This window comes from Pollachius pollachius, assembly GCF_949987615.1.
Source record: "Pollachius pollachius genome assembly, chromosome: 3".
Lineage (NCBI taxonomy): Eukaryota > Metazoa > Chordata > Actinopteri > Gadiformes > Gadidae > Pollachius > Pollachius pollachius.
Genome location: NC_136936.1, coordinates 9,018,676 through 9,043,541, shown reverse-complemented (window position 1 = coordinate 9,043,541; position 24,866 = coordinate 9,018,676). Strand labels below are relative to the sequence as shown.

At 51.0% G+C, this 24,866-nt stretch overlaps 2 protein-coding genes across 5 annotated transcripts; one reads left to right on the top strand and one right to left on the bottom strand.

The window, feature by feature from the left end:
- Positions 1-238: 238 nt before the first annotated feature.
- Positions 239-17,223, bottom strand: bicra (BRD4 interacting chromatin remodeling complex associated protein). Of its 4 annotated transcripts, none has more exons than XM_079732620.1 (14): positions 17,196-17,223; positions 14,207-14,252; positions 14,043-14,088; positions 11,229-13,151; positions 10,840-11,025; positions 8,971-9,663; positions 7,350-7,566; positions 6,838-6,938; positions 6,176-6,298; positions 5,727-5,776; positions 5,224-5,372; positions 4,566-4,660; positions 4,273-4,378; positions 239-3,815 (listed from the first exon to the last, which is right to left on the bottom strand). In XM_079732620.1, exons 2-14 carry the CDS (start codon positions 14,245-14,247, stop codon positions 1,810-1,812), a joined length of 5,736 nt encoding a protein of 1,911 aa, XP_079588746.1. In that variant the 5' UTR covers positions 14,248-14,252; positions 17,196-17,223; the 3' UTR covers positions 239-1,809. The 4 variants fall into 4 exon arrangements, with proteins under 4 accessions (XP_079588746.1, XP_079588747.1, XP_079588748.1 ...); XM_079732621.1 differs by having other exon boundaries at positions 4,273-4,375; XM_079732622.1 differs by having other exon boundaries at positions 6,838-6,932.
- A 77-nt stretch (positions 17,224-17,300) lies between these two features.
- On the top strand, positions 17,301-24,749 carry med17 (mediator complex subunit 17). Its single transcript, XM_079732624.1, has 13 exons — positions 17,301-17,415; positions 17,851-18,095; positions 18,399-18,562; positions 18,868-19,087; positions 19,701-19,837; positions 20,027-20,108; positions 20,457-20,609; positions 20,900-21,030; positions 21,364-21,548; positions 21,871-22,008; positions 22,539-22,656; positions 23,087-23,246; positions 24,290-24,749. Exons 2-13 carry the CDS (start codon positions 17,861-17,863, stop codon positions 24,496-24,498), a joined length of 1,932 nt encoding a protein of 643 aa, XP_079588750.1. The 5' UTR covers positions 17,301-17,415; positions 17,851-17,860; the 3' UTR covers positions 24,499-24,749.
- Positions 24,750-24,866: the final 117 nt, after the last annotated feature.

Below are 24,866 nucleotides of genomic sequence, written 5' to 3'. Positions count from 1 at the left end.
ACAACCTCATAAAAACGGCCAGTTATTTCCACTTCCATCATCTCTGCACACCAACTTCTAAGGTTGGTGACCACAGCCTAGCCCTCCCCCTTACTCCGCCCTCCCCAAACCCCCCTGTCCTCCCGCTGGTCCTCAGACAAACTCTGGCTCATTATTTTATGTTGAACACAAAGTTCAACGGACAGCCAAGAACCACCGGACACACAGAGAAGTTCATAAAAGAAGCAAGGGTTTAATTTACAAGTTTACTAAATGTACATTTCTTTTTAAAAAGTGTCATTATACACAATAAATACAATACAAAATTAATCTGTAATACTATACTTCAAATTCTCTTACGGTCTTATTTTGTACATTATTGTTTTCTTTTTTGTCTTCATGTCAACGCATCTGCGGTGTGGTGTGTTGTGAGTAACTGCTCACCAGGATGAGAAGGGAAACTAAATGATAGTGCCATGGAGGAGGACGCAGACAGAGTGACAGAACGTAACCATGGGGATCAGTCCTTGAAACACAACAGAGGGGGAGGGGGGGGAATATAGGAAGACAGGCCTGCCCCCTACTGACCAAAACGTAGAACACGTCAGGGCATTTTGATGCAGAAGGGGGTCAGGGTTGGGTGAGGCATGGCGGTGGGTCTAAATCATGAACCAGGGTTCCTTTTTTTTCTCTAAACATAATTCAAATCTCCTTGTTACATGTTCATTTACATCTCGTTGTTACAGAACTACAACTCCCAAGGCCGACTACAATGTAAACCGTGAGACTAGCGGCCTCGAATGAAAGAGGCCGACCCAAAGAAATGACCAGAGTGAAGCGCAGATGTGGTACCAAACTAAACAAAGGATCCATCGATTTGTGGGAAACTGACCAAAGAGCGGGAAAACCAAAAAGAGTGGGTAAACACAGACAGAGAGCAGCACGAGTGTGAGAGAGGATTCAGAGTAACGGGATGTCTTCCCTTCCATCAGGTGCATGACTGCAAAAACATAAAGTAGACTAAACAGGAATTTAATGCAAACCACAAGAAGTGTATTTTATGTAGATGGGACATCCGTTCCAGCCACAGTGGAACAAAAGGACACTGAGAACAGCTGTGTTGTCTTGGTTGGGCAGTGTTGGTGTACAGACAGACAGAAGGTTATGCATTAGGCATCGTGTTGCTCTAGGCATTGAAAGAGAGACGTAGGGAGACCCCCGTGCTGTTTTGGGGTCCTGACAGGCACTGATAAGGAAACCCAGAGACAATTGATCATGTGTTGTGTTTATTTGCGTTGTCGATCCGTGTGTTTGTGCAGTTGTGTGCAGGCCACAGTGTGAGGGGAATGTTTGAATGAAGGGCTAGTGAAAAAGAGCACAAATGGGAGGCTGAAAAAAACGAAAAGAAGTAATGGACGACATCAGCGACGATTCCGTGTTGTAATTCGACCATCATTTCGGAGAACACACGCATACACCCAAACCCGACAGACACTGTCATGAATCCGACACGGCCGATTGGCTGTGTGACCGTCCTCTTCCCTTCCCATCCGGACCTCCTGTCGTTGTCAGGGGTGCGTGCCAGCCGGTAAACAAAAGACATTTCTGGTGCGATTCAACTGACAAAGTCGACACAGCCGGGCAGAAAACAGTGCAGTTACAGTGAGACCGCGTCCAAGCCCCCCGTCCACCCTCAGAGTCCATGTCTCTCTCTCGACGCATCTCGCCCGCCGGTGGCCCCCCCGTGTAAGTCCTTCCAGGGGCCCTGGGCCCTTGGGGGGAGGAAGGAGGGGGGGGGGGGGGGGGGGGGGGGGGGGGGGGGGGACACTGTTATCTGCTGTGGTTCTGGGGGACCAGGCTCCCGTTGTGGCCCCGGCCCGGGATGGGGATGGGGGGCCGCGGGGCCACCAAGGCGGGCGTGGAGGCTGACGAGGAGGAGGAGGACGAGGACGAGGAGGAGGAAGGGGGCTGGGTCGGGGCTCTGTGGGAGGGGGCCCCGGGGAGCGGGTTGGGGTGCTGCCGGGGCCTCCCGCCCCCCTTGAGGTGGCGGGAGGAGGGCCCCTGCTGCAGGTTGAGGATGCTGTCGATGGCGCACTGCAGGTGCTCTGTGAGCGTGTCGTCGGGGGGGCTGCCGCTGGAGAAGCTGGCGTTGTCCATGTCGGGGGAGTCCGACTTGCAGCGCTTGGCCGGCAGCGAGGAGGGGTCCCGCGCGGGGGAGGTGTCCGGGGAGGGAGGGCCCGGGGCGTGCTGGTCCATGCGGTACACGGCGCCCGGCCGCTGCCGCTGACTCTTGCCGCTCGCCCGCTTGTAATGAGTGATGGCGCTCGGGTGGTCCGGCGTGCCCCCCGCCTCCTCCACCTGCTGCTCCTCCCCTCGGACGGGCAGCTGGGGCAGGTGGGGGTGGGTCTGCTGCTGTTGCGTCGTCTTGATGCTGCGGCTGAACGCCTCCTCCACCTGCTCCAGCCGGCCGGGGGGCGCCTCCTCCCTGCTCCTCTTCCCCTCCTCCCTGCTCCTCTTCCCCTCCTCCCTGCTCCTCTTCTCCACCTTGACGCTGGCGATGACCGTGCGCTCCGCCACTGCCGGCGGCGGCGGCGGCGGAGGCGGAGCCGGGGCCAGGGGCAGGGGGGAGGGCTCCGGTCGGAGCGGGGGCGGCGAGAGCTCGGGGCGGGGGTAGGGCAGGCTGTCGTCCCCTCCCCCCGGCACACCCGGCCGCACCCGGGGGCTCACGTTCTCCCGGTACGTCTTCCGCAGCGGCAGCCGACAGGTGGTGGCCTGGGTGGCCGTGCCCGTGGCCGTGGGGTTGCGCTTGACGCCGCCCACCTCGTGGTGCTCCAGCGTTCCGTTCATCTGCGTGGTGGAGGAGGAGGAGGAGGAGGAGGAGGAGGAGGGGGGCGGGCACGGCAACCTGGTGTGGGACGACGAGGAGGAAGAGGAAGAGGAAGGAGGCGGAGGAGGAGGAGGAGGAGTCGCTGTGCTAGAGGGGGCCGAGCCCCTCGCGGGCGGGTTGCACTGGGCGGTGGTCACCGTGGCGACCGACGGCGCCGAGGGGGCGGGGCACGCTTGGGACTGAGTCCTGATGACGGTGGGGGGGACGGAGGGTTCTGGGCGGGGCTTGGGGGGAGGCGTGTCACTTTTTATGTGGGGGTTGGGCGGGGTCTGGGGAGCGGGCGGGGGGACAGTCCGGGGCGGGGCCTGGGGCTGGGTCCTCTGCTGGGGGGGCGTGTGGGCCGGGTCCAGCGCCGTGTTGTGGACCACCTTGCGGAAGCCCGTCTGGTCCTGCTTGATCTTGAGCTTGAGGCCGATGCGGCTGCGCGCCTCGTACGTCTTGATGGGCGGCTTGCTGGTCCTCTGGGGCAGCGCGTCCTCGTCCTCCGCCGGCCGCGACTTGAAGGACGACGAGGGCTGGGCCCGGCCGAACGAAGAGCTCTGATTGGCCGGCGGCGCCAGTGGCCTCGTCGCCGCCGGGGCGGCGGCGACGGCAGCGGCGGCGGCGGCGGCGGCGGCGGCCGGGAGGGCCGGCGGTGGCGGAGGCGGAGGAGGGGGCGCGCTGCTGCTGGCCCAGGACACGGACGCGGACCCCCCGCCCTGCTTGATCACCAGCTTGGTGGAGGGGAAGGGAGAGTGGGAGGGGGGCGGGGCGGGCGCAGGGGCGGGCAGAGGAACGGCTTTGGGAACCACGGGGGGATGAGCGGCAGGGGGCGGGGCCACAGGAGGCGGTGCCGAGGGCGTGGTCTCCGACGCGAGACCCCTGGCTGGGCTGGGGCCCACTGGGGAGGGGTGTAGCCGCGACGTAGCCGCCGCGCTCTCCAACATGCGGGCGTTCGCCACAAACTCCTCTGTAACGAGAGAGAGAGAGAGAGAGAGAGAGAGAGAGAGAGAGAGAGAGAGAGAGAGAGAGAGAGAGAGAGAGAGAGAGAGAGAGAGAGAGAGAGAGAGAGAGAGAGAGAGAGAGAGAGCAACAGGACAAGACGACAGGGTCAGTATGGATGTCAAATTGAATCACTTGGAGCCAATTTCAAGGTAGCGAAATAACTATAGAAAAAAGAAAAAGCCATTGTTTCATCAATGCCCCCACTCGAGTCTAACCATAGTTTGTGCCACCATCTCATGGATTGCTACTACTCACCTCTTGGTGGCAAATAACACCAATAACTAAAAGTACAACAACAACAATAATCACAATACTTTACAATAATAATGGACAAAATCATAATAACAACTGTCTTCTAGTTCGCTACTCTAAACGTAAAAAACAACAACTTTCTAGAGCAGTTGGTGGTGAAGGCAGTGTACCTGGTCTCTCCTTGGCCAGCACCCGGTCCTGGCCCAGGGTGAACTTCTCCTCCTGGATGAACATCCGGTCGATCATCACCATCTCCGCCGAGGGGCCCATCCTCTGCTCGGGTTCAACCACACACACACAACCCACCAGGTCAGGATACATTCAGGGTTATCTCACACACACACACACACACACACACACACACACACACACCAACCTTTCCAGGATTTTTCCGTACTCCCTTATAAAGGAAAATAGCTGAGCATGACGGTTGCGTACAACAACTTCTATCCTCTTAGCTTACCTTGGACTCAGCGAAGAGCAGGTGCCGGTATTTGTCCAGCATAGCCTGCGTTCGCTTCAGTAGCTGACAGGACACGCTCTCAAACTCATCGTCCACTGAGAGAGAATGAGAGCAAGGGGAACAAGTTATCTTCCACGTTGATCGGTGGATCCACGCACATTGAAGAGGCTCCGATACCTGTGCTTGCTCCCAATAACAGAACATCTGTTTAATTGGGCGCAAGGAGGCTACATAAACATTTTAGATGCAGTGAATGAATTAGAGGAATAGATTTGGGTGATATCGCCGTGGTTTACGCTTGTGTGAGGCGAGCTCGCGTGAAATGCTCTGAGGCAGAATTGGCACAACAATGTCCCTTTGACAAATCATACTGGCAACAGACTTTTTTGTGAAGCCAAGAAGGACAGTTACAATCGTTTGATCAACCAGACCGTTATTAAATTAAAATATAAATGGCAAAATAGAGCATTTTAGGCATTACCAGCACTACCCCCATTGGACCTCTATCAATAATGAAATAATACGTGGTTCTTGCATTAGCTGATGCGTTCAGACCTATGGTTGAGGAACCACGGTACTGGTACGGTGAAAGGCACCGCGGGTATGGGGACTCACAGCGCCCCCCCACCCCAGTGTCCGGTGCGTGCGCTGGGCCCACCTCTCTTGTAGTCCTGGCTGGAGTTCGCAGTGCCCTGGTAGAGGTGGTAGGGCAGCAGGCGCTGCAGCGTGTCGTCGAAGGAGTTGAAGGGGACGCTGTAGTTGGGGTGGAGCACCGAGCCTTGCTGCTTCCTCAGCTGCTCCAGCATCCTGCTCTCACACACACACACACACACACACACACACACACACACACACACAGAGGAGGTCAGCTCAAATTCTATACCACCGACTAGAACATCAGTCCTGACTAGTCGATACCAGATATACGTCCATCCATGACTAGTAGATACCAGTACACCATATCATGACATTTCTGTTGGTTTTAATATGAATAAATGTGACAAATTACATGTAGCAGTGATCAATTTTTACATTTCATTCCAGACCAAAGGAATACATTAATGCAAAGCCATAGTGGTCCTCAGGGACATTCAGGATATATTTATATATACATGCAAGATGTATACATACGACCTAGATCTACATCTTTCTAAGGCGTACCTGGCCTCTTTACTGGGCTCCGCACTGAAAGGCATCTTCACTGTAGGGACCTGAGACACAAGCAGATGACAAGTCGTTAGAAAACACAAACACACAGAATGCATGCTGCTGTATACAGTGCTACATATATTTTAAGTCATCATCATATCCCTGTTAACATTTTTCTAAAGTGATGTTTGGTGAACTCAGATACAGGTCATTAGAGAGCAGGTAGGGGTCAGGGGGCATCTTGCTCAAGGGTCACTCCTTGATGGGGATAGAACCAAGTAACTTTCGGCTGTGAGTTGAACCCAACCCCACCCCCCCCCCCGTTTAAGTATATAATAAGATCCACAAAACATTCACAACACCTGAAAGGGCAATACCAAGAGCGAAAACAAACTGAATTCAGTTCAGTAGTCTCCCAACACACGTAGGTGGTATAAGGTGGGTCTTCCCCTCTCTGGTACCTGTGTGTGGACGGGGGTAGGGGACTGGAGGGTAGGCATTTGGGCCAGCATCTGGAGCTTCACCCCCCCCAAGGTGACCCCCGCGCCTCCCACGGCGCTGATCACCCCGGGCGTGGTCTGGACCTGCGGGAGAACCAGAGAGCAAGGTGAGGTCGGGTCGTTGCTTGGAACACAGGGATGTACTTGTGCGATAGGTTCCAGCGATGGTTTTAGATGACGAGAGGAAAGGCTGGTGTGATGTGTAACAAGGTCCGTTTAACGATTTTAGAAGGCATTACGTCATATCCAATTGCTTATGGTTTATAGATTATGGAGTATCAGTTCAAACAAAGAACATGAGGCTCTAACGATTACTATAGATAAAGACAATATGATATACATAAAGGTAAGATGTTGAATTCTTTATCGCATGCGCAATATGTAATGCCTAGCTTGTTGCCAAGGTGTCAGCTATATGAGGATCATTATAACCCACAAAATAACCAAATCATCTCATCTCATCTCACCAGCGGAATATAAATAAACATGTCATATTACCCAACACAAGACGGCGTTGATATGAAGATGATTCACTTTGGTCGTAAATAAGAGGGCGGACCCTGGGTGGACAAGCGAGATGGGAGGCGGGGTTGTGTTGTGTGGGGGTGGGAGGGGTCACCCACCTGTGCTGGCTGGGGGGTGAGGCAGGCTTGGGCCATGGATGGTGGGAGCGCCGCTCCAACCGGGCCGTGGGCTCCGGAGAACGAGTGCATGTCATCTGGAGCTGCAAACACAGCGTCAGGTTAGAGTTGGTGGGCTGTAAACCCCTTTAATAACATGACACCGTGCAATAGGACACAATGGAATAACGAATCATCAATCAAGGGAAATGCATTCACACATAAACATGACCATCGGTCTGGTCTGTTAAAGCAGTTTTTCAACCGTCTTTAAAAGGGTGCTTTTGAAAATGAAATGATTGGATTAAGATTATTACAGCAGAAATACAGGATACTGACATATCAAGATATGACTACCCTATGGGATGACGACAAAATGTGTTGAGGTGTGCGGTTTGTAGCGTCGCTCAGCCAGACCCCATTCACCGTTACCTCACATCGTCCGGGCCGTGTGTTTGATCATGCATTGTGTCGAACCGTGCGCGGCGGACATTCCAACGTGCACCGGTGCCCACCTGGGACTACTGGAGTTTTGACGAGCACAGATTTCTGGTGCAGCACAGGGCCCCCCAGTGGGGCAGGGGGGCCCACAGGGCCCGACGACGACAGCATCACCGTCTCAGCGGAGGGGTCCTGCTGGGAGATGAAATGAGCTGGGGCCAGGCTTTGGGGCTGAGGAGCAGGCTGGAGGGAGGCGGACTGCTTGGCCTGGATCAGGATACTCTGCTGGACCTGGGAGAAGAGCCAGAGGTCAGGCCCTGAGCACACGTCCATCCACCCACAGACAAACTGATCAATCGCTCGGCTTCAGGATTTGCCTTCCTAAAGGTGCCGGTCCAGAGTTGATCCGTTTGATTGGTAGCAGGAGCGGAACACGGCCAGGGTTTTACATTGAAAATCTGGGGTAGTCCCAACACGTACAGGATGTACTGAATGACAACCGGTATGCGTCTGAACAGATGCTAAATGAATAAATAGTGTAAGTGAAGCAATAAATATTCAAGAGGCAAAGAAAAAATGGACAACTGAATGGTTCAAACTTTTCTGGTAATAAAATATGACCTATTCTGACTCCTTAAGTCATCGTCAGGTCCAGCAGGGTTGGGACAGCTTATAGTGCTTGCAGCCACAACAAGCAAGCGAGCAACAGTCAGTGACTTGCAGTTAACCTGGGGCCTGCCATAGGACTGCCAGCAAGAAGGTAACTTTAGGAGCGGTTGTCAATGGCAACGTCTGGTTCTGGTCGAATTTTGAGACGAACAATCCTTTGACAACTCACGATCCAGGGTTGCTGTATCGCAAAGCCGTAAAAACGGTCCTATACTTAATTTACATTGCTACTATACATTACATATTCATATCGTGTTATAGATTTTAACTATATTTTTATTCGTCATATTTATTCTTACCAATTTCTTATGGTTCTATCAATTCCTATCATGTCCTGTACTTCCTGCCATGATAGCAGCATTTCCCATCTGGGATTAAATGAAGTAGATCTTCTCGTCATCACTGGCGTAAACCCTTCTGGAAGCTCCAACAGCAATCAATACAAGTGTTACAGCTTCGGACATGGTGGAGGGGAGACGGCAGCCCTCTGATTGAACTGTTTCACTTCTCACCTCTCCACCGTGACAGACACCCAGTGTGTGGTGAACTATCTGCTACACACTGGCGGCCGTGCATTACCCAGGTGGTTCTCACACCCGTGTGGGTGAGTGAAGAGTATTACACACCTGTGTAGCACCCAGACAGTTTTGTAGCACCCACCTGCGGGGTGTAGCGGAGGTGCTCAGCGTGAACCACTCACTCATGCTGGGGGGGTGCCAACAGAAGCATGCTACACTAGCTGCAGCACGTTTTTCAACCCAGAAATTAGGCTTAGGGTTTTCTTACCCATACTTTCTTGATAAATAATAATAATAATAATAATAATGCATTTAATTTCAAGCGCCTTTCATGTCACCCAAGGACACTGTACAGTAAAGCTAAAACTAAATGGTAATAAAATAGCATTAGACATCAAACAGGGACAATAAAACTCAATAAATACTCAATCACATCAATAAAAAAAGGACGTTGACTACCCTGAAAAGCGCTACATCAATGCAAGGAAAACTCATTCCTAGGCATTACCTGGTGCAACTTGTCCAGCAGCTGCTTCTGCTGCGGGGAGGGCTGGGAGATGGTGGACAGCGTCTGGATCTGGGCCGCCACCAGCTGCAGGTGGTGCTGCTGTTCTGCGCTCAGCGGGGCCGTGAGCACCATGGGCGTGGGTCCGCTCATCAACGAGCTAACAAACTGGTGCTGGAGGGCGGGGGGAGCCGTGGGAGCCTTGGGGGAGTGGGAGAGCGGCGGCCTCTCCTGTTGGAAGGGGGAGGGCTGGGACGGAGGCCGGGGCGGAGCCTGCAGCTGAATTTGAATATGAGTCTGCTGCGGTTGAGGCTGTTGGGCCTGTAGTTGTTGCAGCTGTAGCTGTAGCTGCTGCTGTTGTTGCTGCTGCTGCTGCTGCTGCTGCTGCTGCTGCTGTTGCTGCTGCTGGGGCAGTGGGGACCCGGGCATCTGGTTGTGGACAATGTAGAGGGGTTGGTGGGAGGAGGGCGTGCAGGAGCGTGAGGGCGTCTGGGACTGAGGCTGGGGCTGGGACGGGGGGCGAGACTGCTGCTGCTGTTGGTGGTGCGGGGAGTGGACGTGCTGGCCGAGGGCTAGGGGGGACGGCGAGGGCTGTGGGCTGTCGGCCCGGGGCGCCGCCGGCACGTGGGTGGTGAGCACCGGCGAGGGGGACATGCTCTGGATCTTCAGGGGCTGCTGATGTCCGCTGGAGGGAACCTGCAGCGGTGGAACCAGAACACACTCACACCATTTAGCACATAGTGGGACACGGAAATGTTCTTATGGGGCCAATGGGGTTGCCCTACGAGGATAAAGCGCGTTTGGACACAAGGGGAGGTACATAGCACAAAATACATTTAAAAATAAGATCCAGCAAACAGTTCTGCAAGCACAAAACAAGGGTAGCGGCATCTACACCACGTTTCTGACAGAATAAAGTAAGGGAAAAAAAAAGCAATTTTAAAAAAGGATCCGTAATTTTCCATTATATAAAAGGTGCTTCTAGTTCAAGTGGTGGTAGCTGTAACGTCTGTGGCCAGTGTTCCACAAATTATTACATCAGAAGGAGCAGTGATCAGTTGGGGAAGCCAAAAGGAAGGGACACAACAAGCAAGCCTTGATCTGGGGACTGGGGGGGGCAGGGGGCGTGGCTAGCTGCACAGGGGGGAGTGGCTTATTCAGCTGGTGGGATGGCACACTGGTCCAACTGTATATATCAACTACTAGGGAACTAATAGCAAAGGCTGGAGCAGGAGTGAGGAAAGGAATGGACCATGGGGATTAAATGACTATGTACAGATGAAAATCTCAGTCAGCAGGGCTGGATGTTGGTGGGAAAGAGAGTAAGAATTGGCTGTTGCACTGTTCCCATCATTGCCGTGTCAAGTGAAACATGACAGTTTGGTTACGTGGGGTTATCAAATGATTATGGAATACATGCTGTGTGCACCCAAAACCAGGCCAAACGTTAGCATTAGCGTTAGCGTCCAGGTTAATGTGCGAAAGTGTTGCGGGGCTAATGGGAGGTGACATGACACCTTCAGTGAATCAGCCGAAACCTTTAACTAAAGACATGCAAAAAAGCTTCTTATATAGAAACACCACAAAGCGGGGAGGGGCCATGCGTTTGGACACTGATTGTGCAAGGTATTCAAAAATGCAAAGCAAACACACAACAGCACCCAAATGAGGAAATTTGAGCGGAGGGAGTTCCACGCACTGGAGAGGGAGAGAGTGCAACGTAGGAGGAGGCGGATAAGAAGAGGGAACAGGAAGGAGTGATTCAAGGAGGAAACACGGCAGGGATCAGTGGCGGCAGCAGCAACACTGGGGGCGGGGCTTAACATAAAAGGGGGGGGGGGGGGGGGGGGGTTTGGGATGGGGGGGGTCTACCTGCTTTACCACCATGCGGGAGGGGCCAGGGGAGGGGCCAGGACTGTGGGCCACCTCAGACTCAGCTAATTGGCTGTCATGGACTGAGTGGGCCGGGCCAGGGTGGCTGTTGCTGCTGACGATTACAGACGCCGGCACGCCCACTGAGGGGGCGGAGCCATTCTCTGACCGGTGCTGCTGCTGCTCCTGACACCAGGAGATTTACCAGGATGGGGAATGGCGGAGGAAGGTGGGGAGGGGGGAGTTGGAGGGGGACGGGGAAGGGAGGGGAGGTCAAATAGTAAAACCAGAGAGAGGTCAGACCAACATGTCACTCTCGTGCAGGTTATCTCATGTTCAGTGAGTCAACACGGCAGCGGAGCCGGTGGCCGGCGAGCGGCGGGACTGACCTGCTGGAGGAGCATCTGCAGCGACTCCTGGCTCAGGATCATGCTGGCGCCCTGGTTGGTGTACAGGACGCGGCCCGGGCTGTGCTGGGCCGCCGCCAGGCCCACCGTGGGAACGGTCGCCGTGGTCACCGACATGGACGGAGAGGAGCAGGGGATGGAGACGGCCGACTGCATGGTGAGGACGGACGACTGCTGGGGGACGGGCTGCTGCTGTGGGTGGCCCACCTGCTCCGTGGCGCCCCCCAGCGCGGTGATACAGTCCCCCGCCAGGGCCAGGCCCCCAGCGCCGCACGGGACCCCGCCCGCCGGGGGCTGGAGGGCCGGCTGGAGGCTGACCGCCGGGCTCAGCCCCTCCACCTGGCCCAGCATGGTCAGGGAGTTCTGGAGGGGCATGCCCTGGATGACCGTCTGGTTGTGGGCCGTGACAGGGTGACTCTGGGTGTGGCCGGCGCCCTGGGCCAGGGAGACGGGCATCTGAAAGAGCGTGGGCTGGCCCATCTGCCCTGCCTGGAGCTGGATGGGCCCGGAGAACACCTGGCTCAGGTTAATGTTCTGGTTGGCGGACAGGATCTGGTTGGTGATGAGGTGGCCACCCGGCCCCTGGCTCGTTATGATGTGGCCCCCGGGGTGCTGGGTGAAGATCTGGCCCCCGGCCTGCAGCTGGAGCAGCTGGTGGTTCTGTCCCTGGAGCATGGACTGGGAGGGGATGACGATGCTGCCCTGCTGGTTCAGCAGGTGCACGCTCAGGGGCTTCCCCGACGGCTGGCCCGGCTGCTGCTTGAAAACCTGCTGGAACTGCTGCCCCTGCGAGGCCCCCTGCGTGCTCAGTACCATGTTGGAGCCCGGCTTGCCCGTCAGGAAGGTGACGTTCTGGGCCCCCGGCACAGGGAGCTGCTGCAGCCCCAGGGCCTTGGTGGGGTCGCTCTGCAGGGTGTGCGGCGCCGCCTGGGGCTGCTGTTTGAAGCCCTTGGGCTGGAAGGCGCCGCCCTGCGGCGGTTTAGGCTGGATGGGCGTGGGCGTGCGCTGGATGATCACGTTCTGCATGATCTGGCCTTGAGTCTGTGTTTCCATCCCTGCGCCGGCGTAGCCCATCAGCCCAGCAGGAGCGGTCATGGCGCCGCTGTTGCTGCTACTGGTGCTGCTGGCGCACACCGCCGGCCCGTTTAGCGCCGGAGACCCGAGGGCGGCTTTGCCACCTTGGATAAGAAGTCCACCGCCGGAGCTCAGAACTGAGCCGCCTAGCCCTGCCTGCGGTCCTGCTCCCGACACCTCTGGCCCGGGCTGGTGCAGCTGGTAGCTGCCCATGGCCTTGGCCAGGACGGGCTGTCCGGCCTGGTTGATAGTCATGACTGTGGGCTGGCTCACAACCTGAATCTGTCCGATCCCCAAATGACCCGACTGGCTCCCGTTGGGAAGCCCTTGGAGGCTCGAAATGGGTTGAAGGGTCACGTTGCCCAGGCCCACGGGCTGCATGAAGGGCTGGACGCTAATGGCTTTGTTCATGACCTGGGGCTGGAGGTGCAGCCCCTGGTGGGCCAGCACCGAGCCCAGCATGTCCGCCGCCGCATTCGGAGGGGCCCCTATGCCCACGCCGACGGCAGTGGCCCCGGCGCCGGACAGGCCACCGTCGGGGAGTGTCTGGACTACCTGCGTGAGTCCCGGGATCCCGAAGGAGCCCAGGTCCAGCTCGGCCTCCGCCTCCTGCAGGCTCTGCTCTGTGATGTTGGCCTCGGCGAGGCTCTGCTGCAGGATGTCGCAGGGCTCGTGGTTGCCCCCCATGCCGTTGCTTCCGCCGTCGCCCCCAGGCGAGCCTCCCAGGATGTCGTCATCCTCCAGGAAGTCCAGGTCCACGCTGACCCGGGGCAGTCCGACCGGCTCGCTGACCGACAGCTGGATGACGGGCTGGACCTCCGGAATATGGCCCTGGGAGAGAGAAAAGAAGACGAGGGGGAGGAGGAGGAGGAGGAGAAAGAAGTGAAAGAGGAGACCGACTTGAGGAGGTTGATGTTTACATGGGGTGATCTGAGGATGAGTCGAGCGTCCCGGTAGGGGAGATGTTGTCGTTGCCGTCGTAGCAACTGAACCCCCCACTCTGACCTATGGCGTTGGCGATCAGGTCTCAGGCGATGGAAGCTTTGAGAAGGTGGGTGTGTGTTAGTGGAGTGGCAGAACAGGTCAGGGAGGGAGGGAGTGGGGGGGGGGGGACGGCATGCTACACAGACAGGATGGAGATCAGAAGGGAGGGTAGGGAGGGGAGGAGGGGGGGGCGTTACTCACCCCAGCGGTGGAGAAGAACGAGCTGGAGGGGTCACCCGAACCATCCAAAAGGTCGTCAGTGTCCAACTATAGACACACCCACCCAGGATAGGACAGACAGAAAACCAAACGCACCCAAAGCCACCAGGACAGAGAAACAAGACCGTCAAACAGAGGAGGGCAAAGAAAGGACAGCACAGACAGCAGCCAAGGATTGTAAAGAAACAGGAGATAAATAGAGGAGAGACGGGGGCAAGAGAGGTAGAGCCACAGTCAGGAGGTGTTAGTATTGGCATTTCTCATTTTGTGAGTGCCCAACACAAGGGGGAAGGCAAGCTTGATTTGAGGGAAAAAAACAAGGAGGTTCCCCAAACAGAAAAGATTAACAATAAGCAGAGGGGCCGTCCAGGGTGAAAAAAAATGATAGAAAAAAATAAGGCGGGGGGGGGGGGGGTCTGTGACAGGTCAGATGTTGGAGGTCGAACCAACGCCGGTAGACGTTTTCTGAATGGGAACCTCTGTCGTGAGGTCTCAAGTCTATGTGTCGTTGATACTCACATGGGTCTCTGATCCATGAAGAAAGTCATTGAGAGCTTCTGGGTCACTGTAACAGAAAAGGTGTGGGGGGGGGGGGGGTTGGTCATGTTAGGAAGGTCACGCCAGGACACCATCAACATTCAGTATGTTAGGACGTAAGGGGGAGAACTTGGTGAACATCTTACCAAATTACATCTAGCAGGCACCTTCCGTCTTCATCATCCATGTCAACTGCAACAGAAAAACACCAATCTCCATCACCGTTTCGTAAACCGTCTCCACAGCCTTGTGCACTATTAAATAACTACATGTCCCTCCTGCAAGGCAATTAGAGAGACAACACTCTCCTAAGGAGGGCTTCACCTCGGCCCAACTGTCAGTTCTGTAAACACAACCAGTATTATGAATTTAATTCATAATAATTGCTCTTCTCTACCTCGGACACAGATTACCCAATTTGTGCAACGTCACAATTTCTGGCAAAAAGTGTAAACCTTGAAAAAGGAAACACTGCTTCAATTGATCTGAGATTGCAAGTCTTGATTGAACGCTCCTGACTGTGTCTCGGTTTCCTTGAGGAGTATAGGATGCCCAGTATAACCCTGGACATAGACAGATGATATATCTAGGTAACACAACCCCGATATTTCGCCTAAAGGAAGAATCCACATGAATTGCATAACTCTAGTGCTTACATACCTGTGCTTTGTTATCTGGCAAACAAACTGCGTGTATATATATTTTTGTAGCCAATTTAATAAACAACACCTAAAGTATCTAGATCATTGGAAGTAGTGGAAGACTTCCTAAAACACACCTGTAAAAACAAACCTGCTTTGTTGTATACGGGGAAGGGGTTAACCTAATAATTGTTAATGCTTGGCACTTGGTTCTATGAACATCCTCCCTGTACAGACAGTGATATATTGTTTCACTTTCTTCTGTCAAATGTAACTATTGTAAGTTGCTTTGGATAAAAGCGTCTGCTATATGCCCTAAAGGTAAAAGAAGTTAAAAAACGACAAACAACTAAAAACTAGTAACTCAGGTCCGATTCTGTTTCCATCACCCATTCCGGTGACCTGGGAACCAGCAATGCCAGGAAAATACTATCCAACAAGTGGACCGTCATTCATCTGGAGGAGAGTGACATCAGGTAGTGGTTGGAACGATGTGTTTAAAGCCAGCGTTGGCAGCTTGGGATGGGCACTGAGGTTGTGTTTGAGAGATGAGATCACTAGAAGCAAGAAACATGGAGGGAACACAGTCTGGAAGGAATGGATAGAACTGGCATACCCATTAAAGAAGGGGTAGCCCAATTAATAGTAGCAGTAGGCTAATATAATCTGTAGGTGTAGCCAATTAGCTGTAAATTAAAAAGATGTTCATCGTTATTATGACAGATAGCAGTACATTGTTATTAATAAAAGCTCCATATTTCAGAGTCATGATACAAGTATGAGATATTTCCTTTAAAAAATGTTGATACTTAAATATGCACTAAAGCCTTTATATGTTGTGAGTTGTTCTAGCCTTTTCCTCCCAGATTGAATTTTTTCCATTTTATTTCCTATCCCAGAATACAAAATTGTATTCTTCGCAAAATCTTCCAATTTGAAATGATTAGGCTTGACCAATCAGGTAGGTGAAAATTATTGTTATTATAATTCAATCAGCTAGAATTGTAAAAAAATATATTGACCTAACAAAAAGGATCAAATCTGCCTTTGAGAACCAGAAAGACTGCATCAACATATAATAAATATGTCACAATTGCCAATGCCAAACTTTTCATTATGATCATAACATTTTCCTAGAGGACCCATAACATCTCGCACACCAACTCCAATAAGAATATATCCTAATAATTTCACAAAACAATGTTTACATATATACATTGTATTAACCTGTTGCAAACAAGGGAACAGTATAATATAACTGCTATTGAAATTAACTAATCCCATCAAATTAAAGACAAAGCCAATCAACGCAATACTGTTGGGACTCATAAAGCATTATTTGGTGCGTTAGTCAATTTCGTATAAACAACAATACCATTAAGAAAGAATGACTTTTTTTACTGTGCAGTTGCAATATTTGTTACATCATCGAAGAGTTTTGCAGTTCCTCAAATAACAAAAAACCAAAACCATTAACTTCACAGAACACATTGTCCTCAAGACTATTTGACACAACTCGTATAATAACGTACAAAAACATCCTCGGTCGTTGTCTGACGCTATTGACAGATCCAGGTACCAAGCAGCCACCGAGCGTTGCCGGCTACACAACAAGAAGCAGCGGTGGATTCGGAGACAACAAGCTGAAAACGCGCGGTTTTCATCTGCTCTGACAAGGGGTTTTAAATCTAGCGCTCACAGAAACACACCACAAAGTCAATAATAGCACGTAGCCGCTATCCAGGAGACAGAAACACGGGGTTCTCCTGTATTTAGTGAGGTGTATGGTAAGCACAGTGAGGGTAACATATACCCGGTTGCCGCTCTAAAAGGACATCATCGTAGCCATTATCAGAGAACAAGCAGTGCGCAGGATATGAATGGACACTGCAAACAGCTTGCTACGGGGTAGCTGTTTCCAAACAGCTCTGCATGCATTTATTTTACACTCCTTTGCAGTTCGTTACGCACACGTATTTGAAATCTACAAAGGCCGCTTTCAATTAGTAAAACGAAACATTCATGTATTGCAAGCTGGGTCGTCTAGTTGGTATTTTTGTTAGCTATGTGGTTAGCTGAGCTAAGCTAGCCAGCTATCAACAATATTCAGACGTACGGCGGCTAATACCTTTGACATTCAAAACAACCCACGGTATCCCACCATCCGAACCATTATGTAGCCCAGAAAATACTTAGTAGGACGAACAACTGGTTGTCGTTTGCTTGGAAAGTGCAAAACAATTGGGAAGCGTTCTAATAAGGGCTATCCTTGCAGGCAAAATATGAGTAAATGTTGGGAATAGTCTTGGATCAGAGAGGAGCTATGGTTGGGAATATCGGGGGGAAATTAACACATTTCCCCGACCACGTACGACCGTGGCATCTCGGGCACGGCTGTAGTGGGGTTTGAGACCCCGTTGCAATACGCAGATGTTGCAGTTTAATCGCAGTTATTCAGATTAATAGATAAATCGGTACGTTGTACCAAACTCACCCGAGACGGTAGAGGTGCAGGCAGCGCGGGGTCTCCGGGTCTGCCTCGCACGGGCCCAGGACCCGGCTACAGGGCGGAAGCAGGATGCCCTGGTACTCGCCTGATCAAAATCCCTACTGTGTTGTTCATCTTCAACAGTGGAAACGAATGACTTACAGACACTAGCCGTGTGGAGATTTTACGATTGTGGTAGTTCATCCATCTTCAGAAAACTTTAAAAGTGAGTTGCAAAAAGAAGCATTCATGGGTGCTGCTCGAGTATGTTGTGATATTGTGAACCCATTGAGTCATTCAGTTCGAACGAACCGCTAGTGAGCAAGCTAACGCTGTCTTGTTAGCTTCGAATAGTACCGTACTATTAAACATTAGTAACGTACATATGATCCTCTATATATTGCGTTTTTACTGGGACGTTCAACAAATTATGTGGCACATCTGTTTCAGTCTTTTTAGTGGTGTTTATTTATTTTGTTATTATCACAATAGACTCCGTATGCTTGGTGTAGGAATATGTATTTATTGTAATCGGCATGCACTCTTGATAAGACATTTCGTGTATTGATGCACTTTTTTTTATTGCATTGGATTGTGTTATCTTATACAAGACCAACTCGAATGAATAAAGTAATCAATGATTGTTCCCATCATATCCCAGGAGTTGAACCATGTCGGGGGTTCCAGCTGTGCAGGTGAGCATCGAGTCGTCCTGCGAAAAGCAGGTGCAGGAGGTGGCACTGGATGGAACGGAGACGTACGTACCCCCGCTGTCCATGTCCCAGAACCTCGCTAAGCTCGCGGAGAGGATCGACTTCGGTCAGGGTTCGGATTCGGAGGGGGACGAGACGCCAGCGGAGCCCCGAGACCGTGATTGGTTGAAGCAGGAGCCGGAGGAGGAGGAGGGTAAGGAAATATCTCCTGGAGATGGAGAACATCAAGATAAGATCAGAAGATGACATGGTCTGTATTCATCCCTTCCAAGAACCACACAAATAAAATAAGAATCTAAAATATATGTACTATTAACCTGGCAAGGTTCTTGTTTATATATGCTGGGAAAGCTGAACTGTACCATTTAAAGAAGTTACACTTACACCTAAGAGGTTCACAAACAACCTGCTCGTACATTTGTTTCCACTACCCATAATCATCCAGCCCAGAAGGTTCCATGTTAATGACCCTTTCTTCCACCTCATACTCCTCCAGGCACGGTGAAGTTCCAGCCCTCTCTGTGGCCCTGGGACTCGGTGCGTAACAACCTGCGCAGCGCACTGACGGAGATGTGTGTGCTCTATGACGTCCTCAGTGTCGTCAAGGTGAAGAGGTACATGGCCTTGGACCCCGTCTCGCAGGATCCCTCCGCTGGCAAAGTACATCTAACTTTTTACATTAGCCCACTTTATTACAAAGCATATGCAAAGTGCTCCATGAGCTAGTTCCTTTAAAGATGCTTTAGCAGTCAGAACTCATGGTTAATAGGTGGTTAGTAGGTTAGTTCCTTTTTTTCAATTTTATTTGTATATCCCTTAATCACAAGTACAGTCTCACAGGGCTTAACAGGCCATACATGTTTGGCACCTCCCTAGCCCTACCCCCCAGAGGGGCAAGACAAAAAAAAAAAGTTTTAAGCAAACACTGCTTTCTGTTCTAACGGGTTTCCTGTGATGCTCCCCAGAGCCCCCAGGTGTTCCAGCTGATGAGTAAGAAGAAGTCTCTGGCCACCGCCGCCCAGCTGCTGCTCAAGGGAGCCGAGAAGCTCAACAAGTCCGTGGCGGAGAACCTGGAGAACCGGCGGCAGAGGGACTTCAACTCTGAGCTGCTGAGACTCCGCTCGCAGTGGAAGCTCCGCAAAGTCGGGGACAAGATCCTGGGAGACCTCAGCTACAGGAGCGCAGGTGAACCCACAGCCCAGTGTCGCGTAGCCAGACACAGCTGTTACTGTCTGAGTTAGGGTTAGGGTTTGAACCCCAACGTCAACAGTCCCATCCTTTTACTTTACATTACATTCACTTAGCACACGCTTTTGTCCAAAGCAATTAACCTTTAGAGGTCAACGATAAAGATAAACCCCCCCAAAAGTGCAAGAATCATTTAAGGGCATACAACTTGGCAACTTAAGTGAGTGCTACGATATAGAAACAAGATTGAGACTAATTTGAATAATTTCCTTACTGGTAGCTGCTTCTTCATCACTTATATCTCAATTTGCTTAAAGTCGCTTTGGGTAAAGTGTGCTCAATAATAGCTAAGAAGTAGTAGTAGTTGTCTTGTAGAACACATTTAGTACACGCACATTTCTTACAAAAAATGGCATGGGTTCTTTGTTTGGTACCAGACCAAAGTTCTGTCACCTGAAGTGTGTGTGTGTGTGTGTGTGTGTGTGTGTGTGTGTGTGTGTGTGTGTGTGTGTGTGTGTGTGTGTGTGTGTGTGTGTGTGTGTGTGTGTGTGTGTGTGTGTGTGTGTGTGTGTGTGTGTGTGTGTGTGTGTGTGTGCGTGCGTGCGTGCAGGTTCCTTGTTTCCTCACCAGGGGACCTTTGAGGTGATCAAGAACACAGACATTGACCTGGACAAGAAGATCCCAGAGGACTACTGCCCCCTGGATGTCCAGATCCCCAGCGACCTGGAGGGCTCTGCCTACCTCAAAGTGAGCAAAGGACAACATGGATACAAAATATATACATTGACATTTCTTTCTTTAATTATGTTAATAATTATAATAAATCAATTGGAACTATATTTGTCTAATAATAAGAATTTATACGTAACTTTACCATTGCCTTATATGTTTCCAAATCAAATCTCTCACATTCTCTTGTTGTTGTTGTGTTCTTAGGTGTCCATCCAGAAACAAGCACCAGACATAGGAGACCTGGGCACCATCAATCTCTTCAGGAGGCAGCCCAAAACCAAAGCAGGTGAGCTCCAGTTCTTGTCATATGTCTGGTAATAAAGAGTCCCTATGTTATAAACAGGTGGGATGTTGATAAGCCATTCATAAGCCATCAACTCAACTAGTGCATTGACACAGTTCAACATAATATCCTACACAGCGGACCGCCAAACGGCAAACATAACTGACGCAACAAATGTCACAACTAAAAGGTTTAAATATATTCATTTGAAAAAGTTTTTCATCCAACAAATTCTCTATCAAGACAAAAGAGATGCAAACCGTAGCGGTAGAGGCGGTGGGAGGTTGAGAGCATTAGCTTCTGCTAACATTTAGTTTTTTTTCTTTTTCTCCCCTTCCTGTGTCCTACCAGGAACGCAGCCCTGGCACGTGAAGCTGGAAGCAGCTCAGAACGTTCTGCTCTGCAAGGAGATCTTCGCCCAGCTGTCCCGTGAAGCGGTCCAGATCAAGTCCCAGATTCCCCACATTGTGGTGAAGAACCAGATCATTTCACAGCCCTTCCCAGGTCTGCACTGAGAAGCTCCTGCCATCACAACCGGGAAACCAAGCACTCATAATGACATGTCACTGATGCGTAAAGAGAAAAGAGGACAATTCCAAAGCAATGCAAAACCAATGATGTGGTGCCAGATACCAATAACCTGTCGATCCAAAAGATATCGTTTATGATTTTCTGGAGTCAGTGCATGTCATTTGGCATGCGATGCCGCCAATTTCCACGGACATTTTCATTTCATGCACCTGGGGTTGTTATTGTGTGTTTATGATTATCGTTCTCTCTATCCCTCATTCCAGGCCTGCAGCTCTCCATATCTCTGTGCCATTCGACAGGAGAGAAGAAGCCCCAGAAGGGGTCACCAGAGAGACCCAGACCGGACGACCACCTCTATGTCCTGGAACACAACCTGCATCAGCTCATGAGAGAGGTACCCTTCTAGACCCTCCTGTCTTCCTCTGCCCTACTCCAATGTGCTGGCTGAGGCCAGAATACACAATCAATGCATTTTGGCCTTCCATCCATACTAAAACAGGATTCTTCCATTAAACTGAGACTTTCGATGTTGCTCTCACAGTCTACAATTCTGATCAATCTGAATTGAGGTGTTTCTTTTCTACCCGCCCCCCTGTGGCTGTGAAATTAGGAATATTGTTGGCTTCTTACATCATTCATCGTTGTCTAATGGCAGACATAAACACCACACCCAGAGCAGGGCTGATCTGATTGATGAATGACTTCCTGCTTCCTCTGTCTCTGCCAGTTCCATAAGCAGCGACTGAGCTCTGTGGTGATGCCCCACCCCGCCAGCGCCCCCTTTGGTCACAAACGCATGCGCCTGGCGGGACCCCAGGCCTACGACAAGGCAGAGATCTCCAGCCTCCAGCAGACCCAGGGGCTCCTCGAGAAGATCATCAAACAGGCCAAGCACATCTTCCTCCGTAGCAGGTACCATAGCTAACAACACGTAGCAAACAGAAGCACATCTTCCTCCGTAGCAGGTAGCATAGCTAACATCATGTAGCTAACACAAGCACATCTTCCTCGGTAGCAGGTAGCATAGCTAGCAACAGGTAGCTAACACAAGCAAATCTTCCTCCGTAGCAGGTACCATAGCTCACAGTAGATAGCCAATGCATTGTACCTGGCACAATGTAGCTAACACAACTTGGGAGGCTAACGGCATCGGGAGAAATGTGGTCTTGGTGTGGGGTAAGAGAATAATTCAACCTCGGGTTGAGCTAACATTACTTGGGATCAACCACTGTAGGACGGCACGGACCATTGACAGCCTGGCCAGCCACATCGAGGACCCCCAGATCCAGGCCCACTGGTCCAACATCAACGACGTGTACGAGTCCAGTGTCAAGGTGCTCATCACCTCCCAGGGCTACGAGCAGATCTGCAAGTAAGAGGAGTTGCGAACCCACCCATCTCACCAAGATCCCAAATTCTGTCAGAAAGACTACAGTCGGATCCAGATAATCACACCCAGATCCTTAGGCTCTCAGACAGATGATTCAGACCCAGCTAAACGCAAGCAGATCCCAAAGCTTTTCCAGAAGGACTTCAACCCGACAATCAGCCTGTCACACCCAGTTTCTAACACACTCTGTTGTATTGGAGTCGGACCCAGCTAATCACAGCCAGATCCCAATACTCTAGAGTCTAGAAAATGTTTGTATCTGGTTGTTTTCTGTTGGTGACTGACTCGCTGACTGCAGTCCTAAGGATTCCAGTGGCAGGCAGTCAGACCCAACTAGACACAACCAGAATCCAACACACTCTTGGGCTGGGCCTGGTGGGGTAACATTAAATATCAAAACCATTGTAGATGTATTCAGTGGTAAAAGTATCTGATGAATCATGTTTTTTATATTTTGTTATTTATAATATTAAATGGAACAATAATGAGCCTCTTTGTGTGTGTGCCTGCAGGTCTATCCAGCTTCAGCTGAACATCGGCGTGGAACAGATCCGAGTGGTGCACCGAGACGGCCGCGTGGTCACATTGTCGCACCAGGAACAGGAACTACAGGACTTCCTTCTATCGCAGGTACTCCCAACTACAAAGTAAAAGCCTTGTTGGGCCAGGGTTGATGGGCATGTTGCACTCGGCTAAACAGGTGGTCCTCATAAGTGTTAAACAAGTGCAGAAACCGAGGGCCTTCACCTTGTACACCTGCCAGTTCCATAGTATTCATAGTAGTATTCCATAGTATTCACACGCGCCAGTTCCATAGTACTTTCAACCGTCTGCTTTTTTAATAACGTAGGTAACAGCACCCCTCTGTGTCCGTGCAGTGTCAGATGCTTCTTTACTACAAATGCGTCTGCATGATCCTTTTTTGTTGTTGTTGAAATATATGTTAATAACGTGAGTAACAGTGCCCCCGTGTGTCTGTTCTGTGTAGATGTCACAACGCTACACTTGATGTTAAAACAGCGCGAGTAACGGCGCCACCTGTGTGTGTGTGTGTGTGCAGATGTCGCAGCATCAGGTGCACGCCGTGCAGCAGCTGGCCAAGGTGATGGGATGGCACGTGCTGAGCTTCAGTAACCACGTGGGCCTGGGCGCCGTGGAGAGCATCGGCAACGCCTCCGCCATCACCGTGGCCTCGGCCAACGGGGAATACGCCATCTCGGGTGAGCTTGCATCACATGACACCCTCTGGTAGTAGAAGTCACGTCGAGGGTATTTGTGTAGCCCTGATCACAGTCAAAGGGCTTTGTAGGCCACACTGTCAGGCACCCTCCAACCTAGCCCCCTCAAGACCAGGTAAAACCCCCTAATTATCACAGAAGGAACGCAGAAAGAGAGATCCCTCCTTCCAGGGACATAATGGTAGCATAAACAATACAATTTGTATTAAAAAAGATATAGAAAATTAGTATCATCCATGGTACTTTAGAGGCGCTGGCCAGTGGGTAAGCTGGAAACCACCAGGTGGGTCGCCAGGCAGTGCAATATTATCATTATCATGAAAGTAGTTTAGTTTGTGTTCTCATACTCAACGAGCCCTGGTTGGAATAAGAAATGCTACGGAGCCTATTAAGGCCTTAGGTAAACTGTATATTTTATCATTATCTAACAAGTCACCCAAGATTCTGGGGAAAATTGAACAAACCAGACTGTGAATAACATTCGACAGGCACTTGTTTCGCCGTGAGTTTGTAAACCAGCCACCAACAGGATGCATGCTAATCAGGTCGTAGAAATACCAATTAGAATGTTGGTTGTTAAATTGACCTTTTCCTAATCTGTTGACACTTGACAAACAGGACTGATCTCACCAAGCCAAAATTAGCTGTCCCAACAGACCTTAACCTGTCCCCTGATGTAGCACACTGCTCCTAAAACGTACCACAACTACTCATACAAACCGCATCAAAATAAACATATTATATACAGTTCATTATGTAGTTATGTATTAATCCATATCATGCTGTTTACTTGTTTTGGTCTATTTAGCAGACTACACTATAAGTCTAGAGGGATGTTGTTAAGGAGCAGGTAGAGGTTAGGGCACCTTACTACAGGTTAGACGGCAGACATTGGGGATCAAACCCTGTATCTTTCAGCCAAACACCACCCCACACTGCCATGCACATCGTCAGTGTATCGTTGCAACATCAGCACTATTTTGACTTCGTGTTTACGTTTGTGATTGCTGTGCGCTCTCTTCCAGTGCGTAACGGTCCAGAGAGCGGCTGTAAGGTTCTAGTCCAGTTCCCTCGCAGTCAGAACAAGGACCAGCCCAAGAGCGAGGTGGTCCAGGACACCAAGTGGACCCACCTGAGGGGCGCCTACAAAGAGGTCCACTGGAGCAAGATGGAGGGACGCAACTTTGTGTACAAGATGGAGCTCCTCATGGCCGCGCTCACGCCCTGCCCCTGAAGATGGCATCGAACTGACCCCACGTCTTTTTTATATATGTGTATATTGGAAAAAATAAAAACTACTTTTGTTTGCTATATCCCCCAGATGTGTTCATTGGGGCACTGCAGAACCTAAAGCAGTTGACTGTCAACTGCAGATGTTTAACTGTAGAACTTTTAGTACAAATAAAGGTCATAAGAGTGAAGGCACTTTGCTCTGGGATGCCTCAGCTCTTTTTTGTTTTCACAAACACTTGAGCTTTTCATGCAATAAAACACCTGGGTTATACTTCAAATTATTCGTACCTTACACGTTTGTTCGAAATCTTGTGGGAACACTGCCATGTGTGGCATGAAGTGTGAAATTGCGTTAAACATCTGATGAGA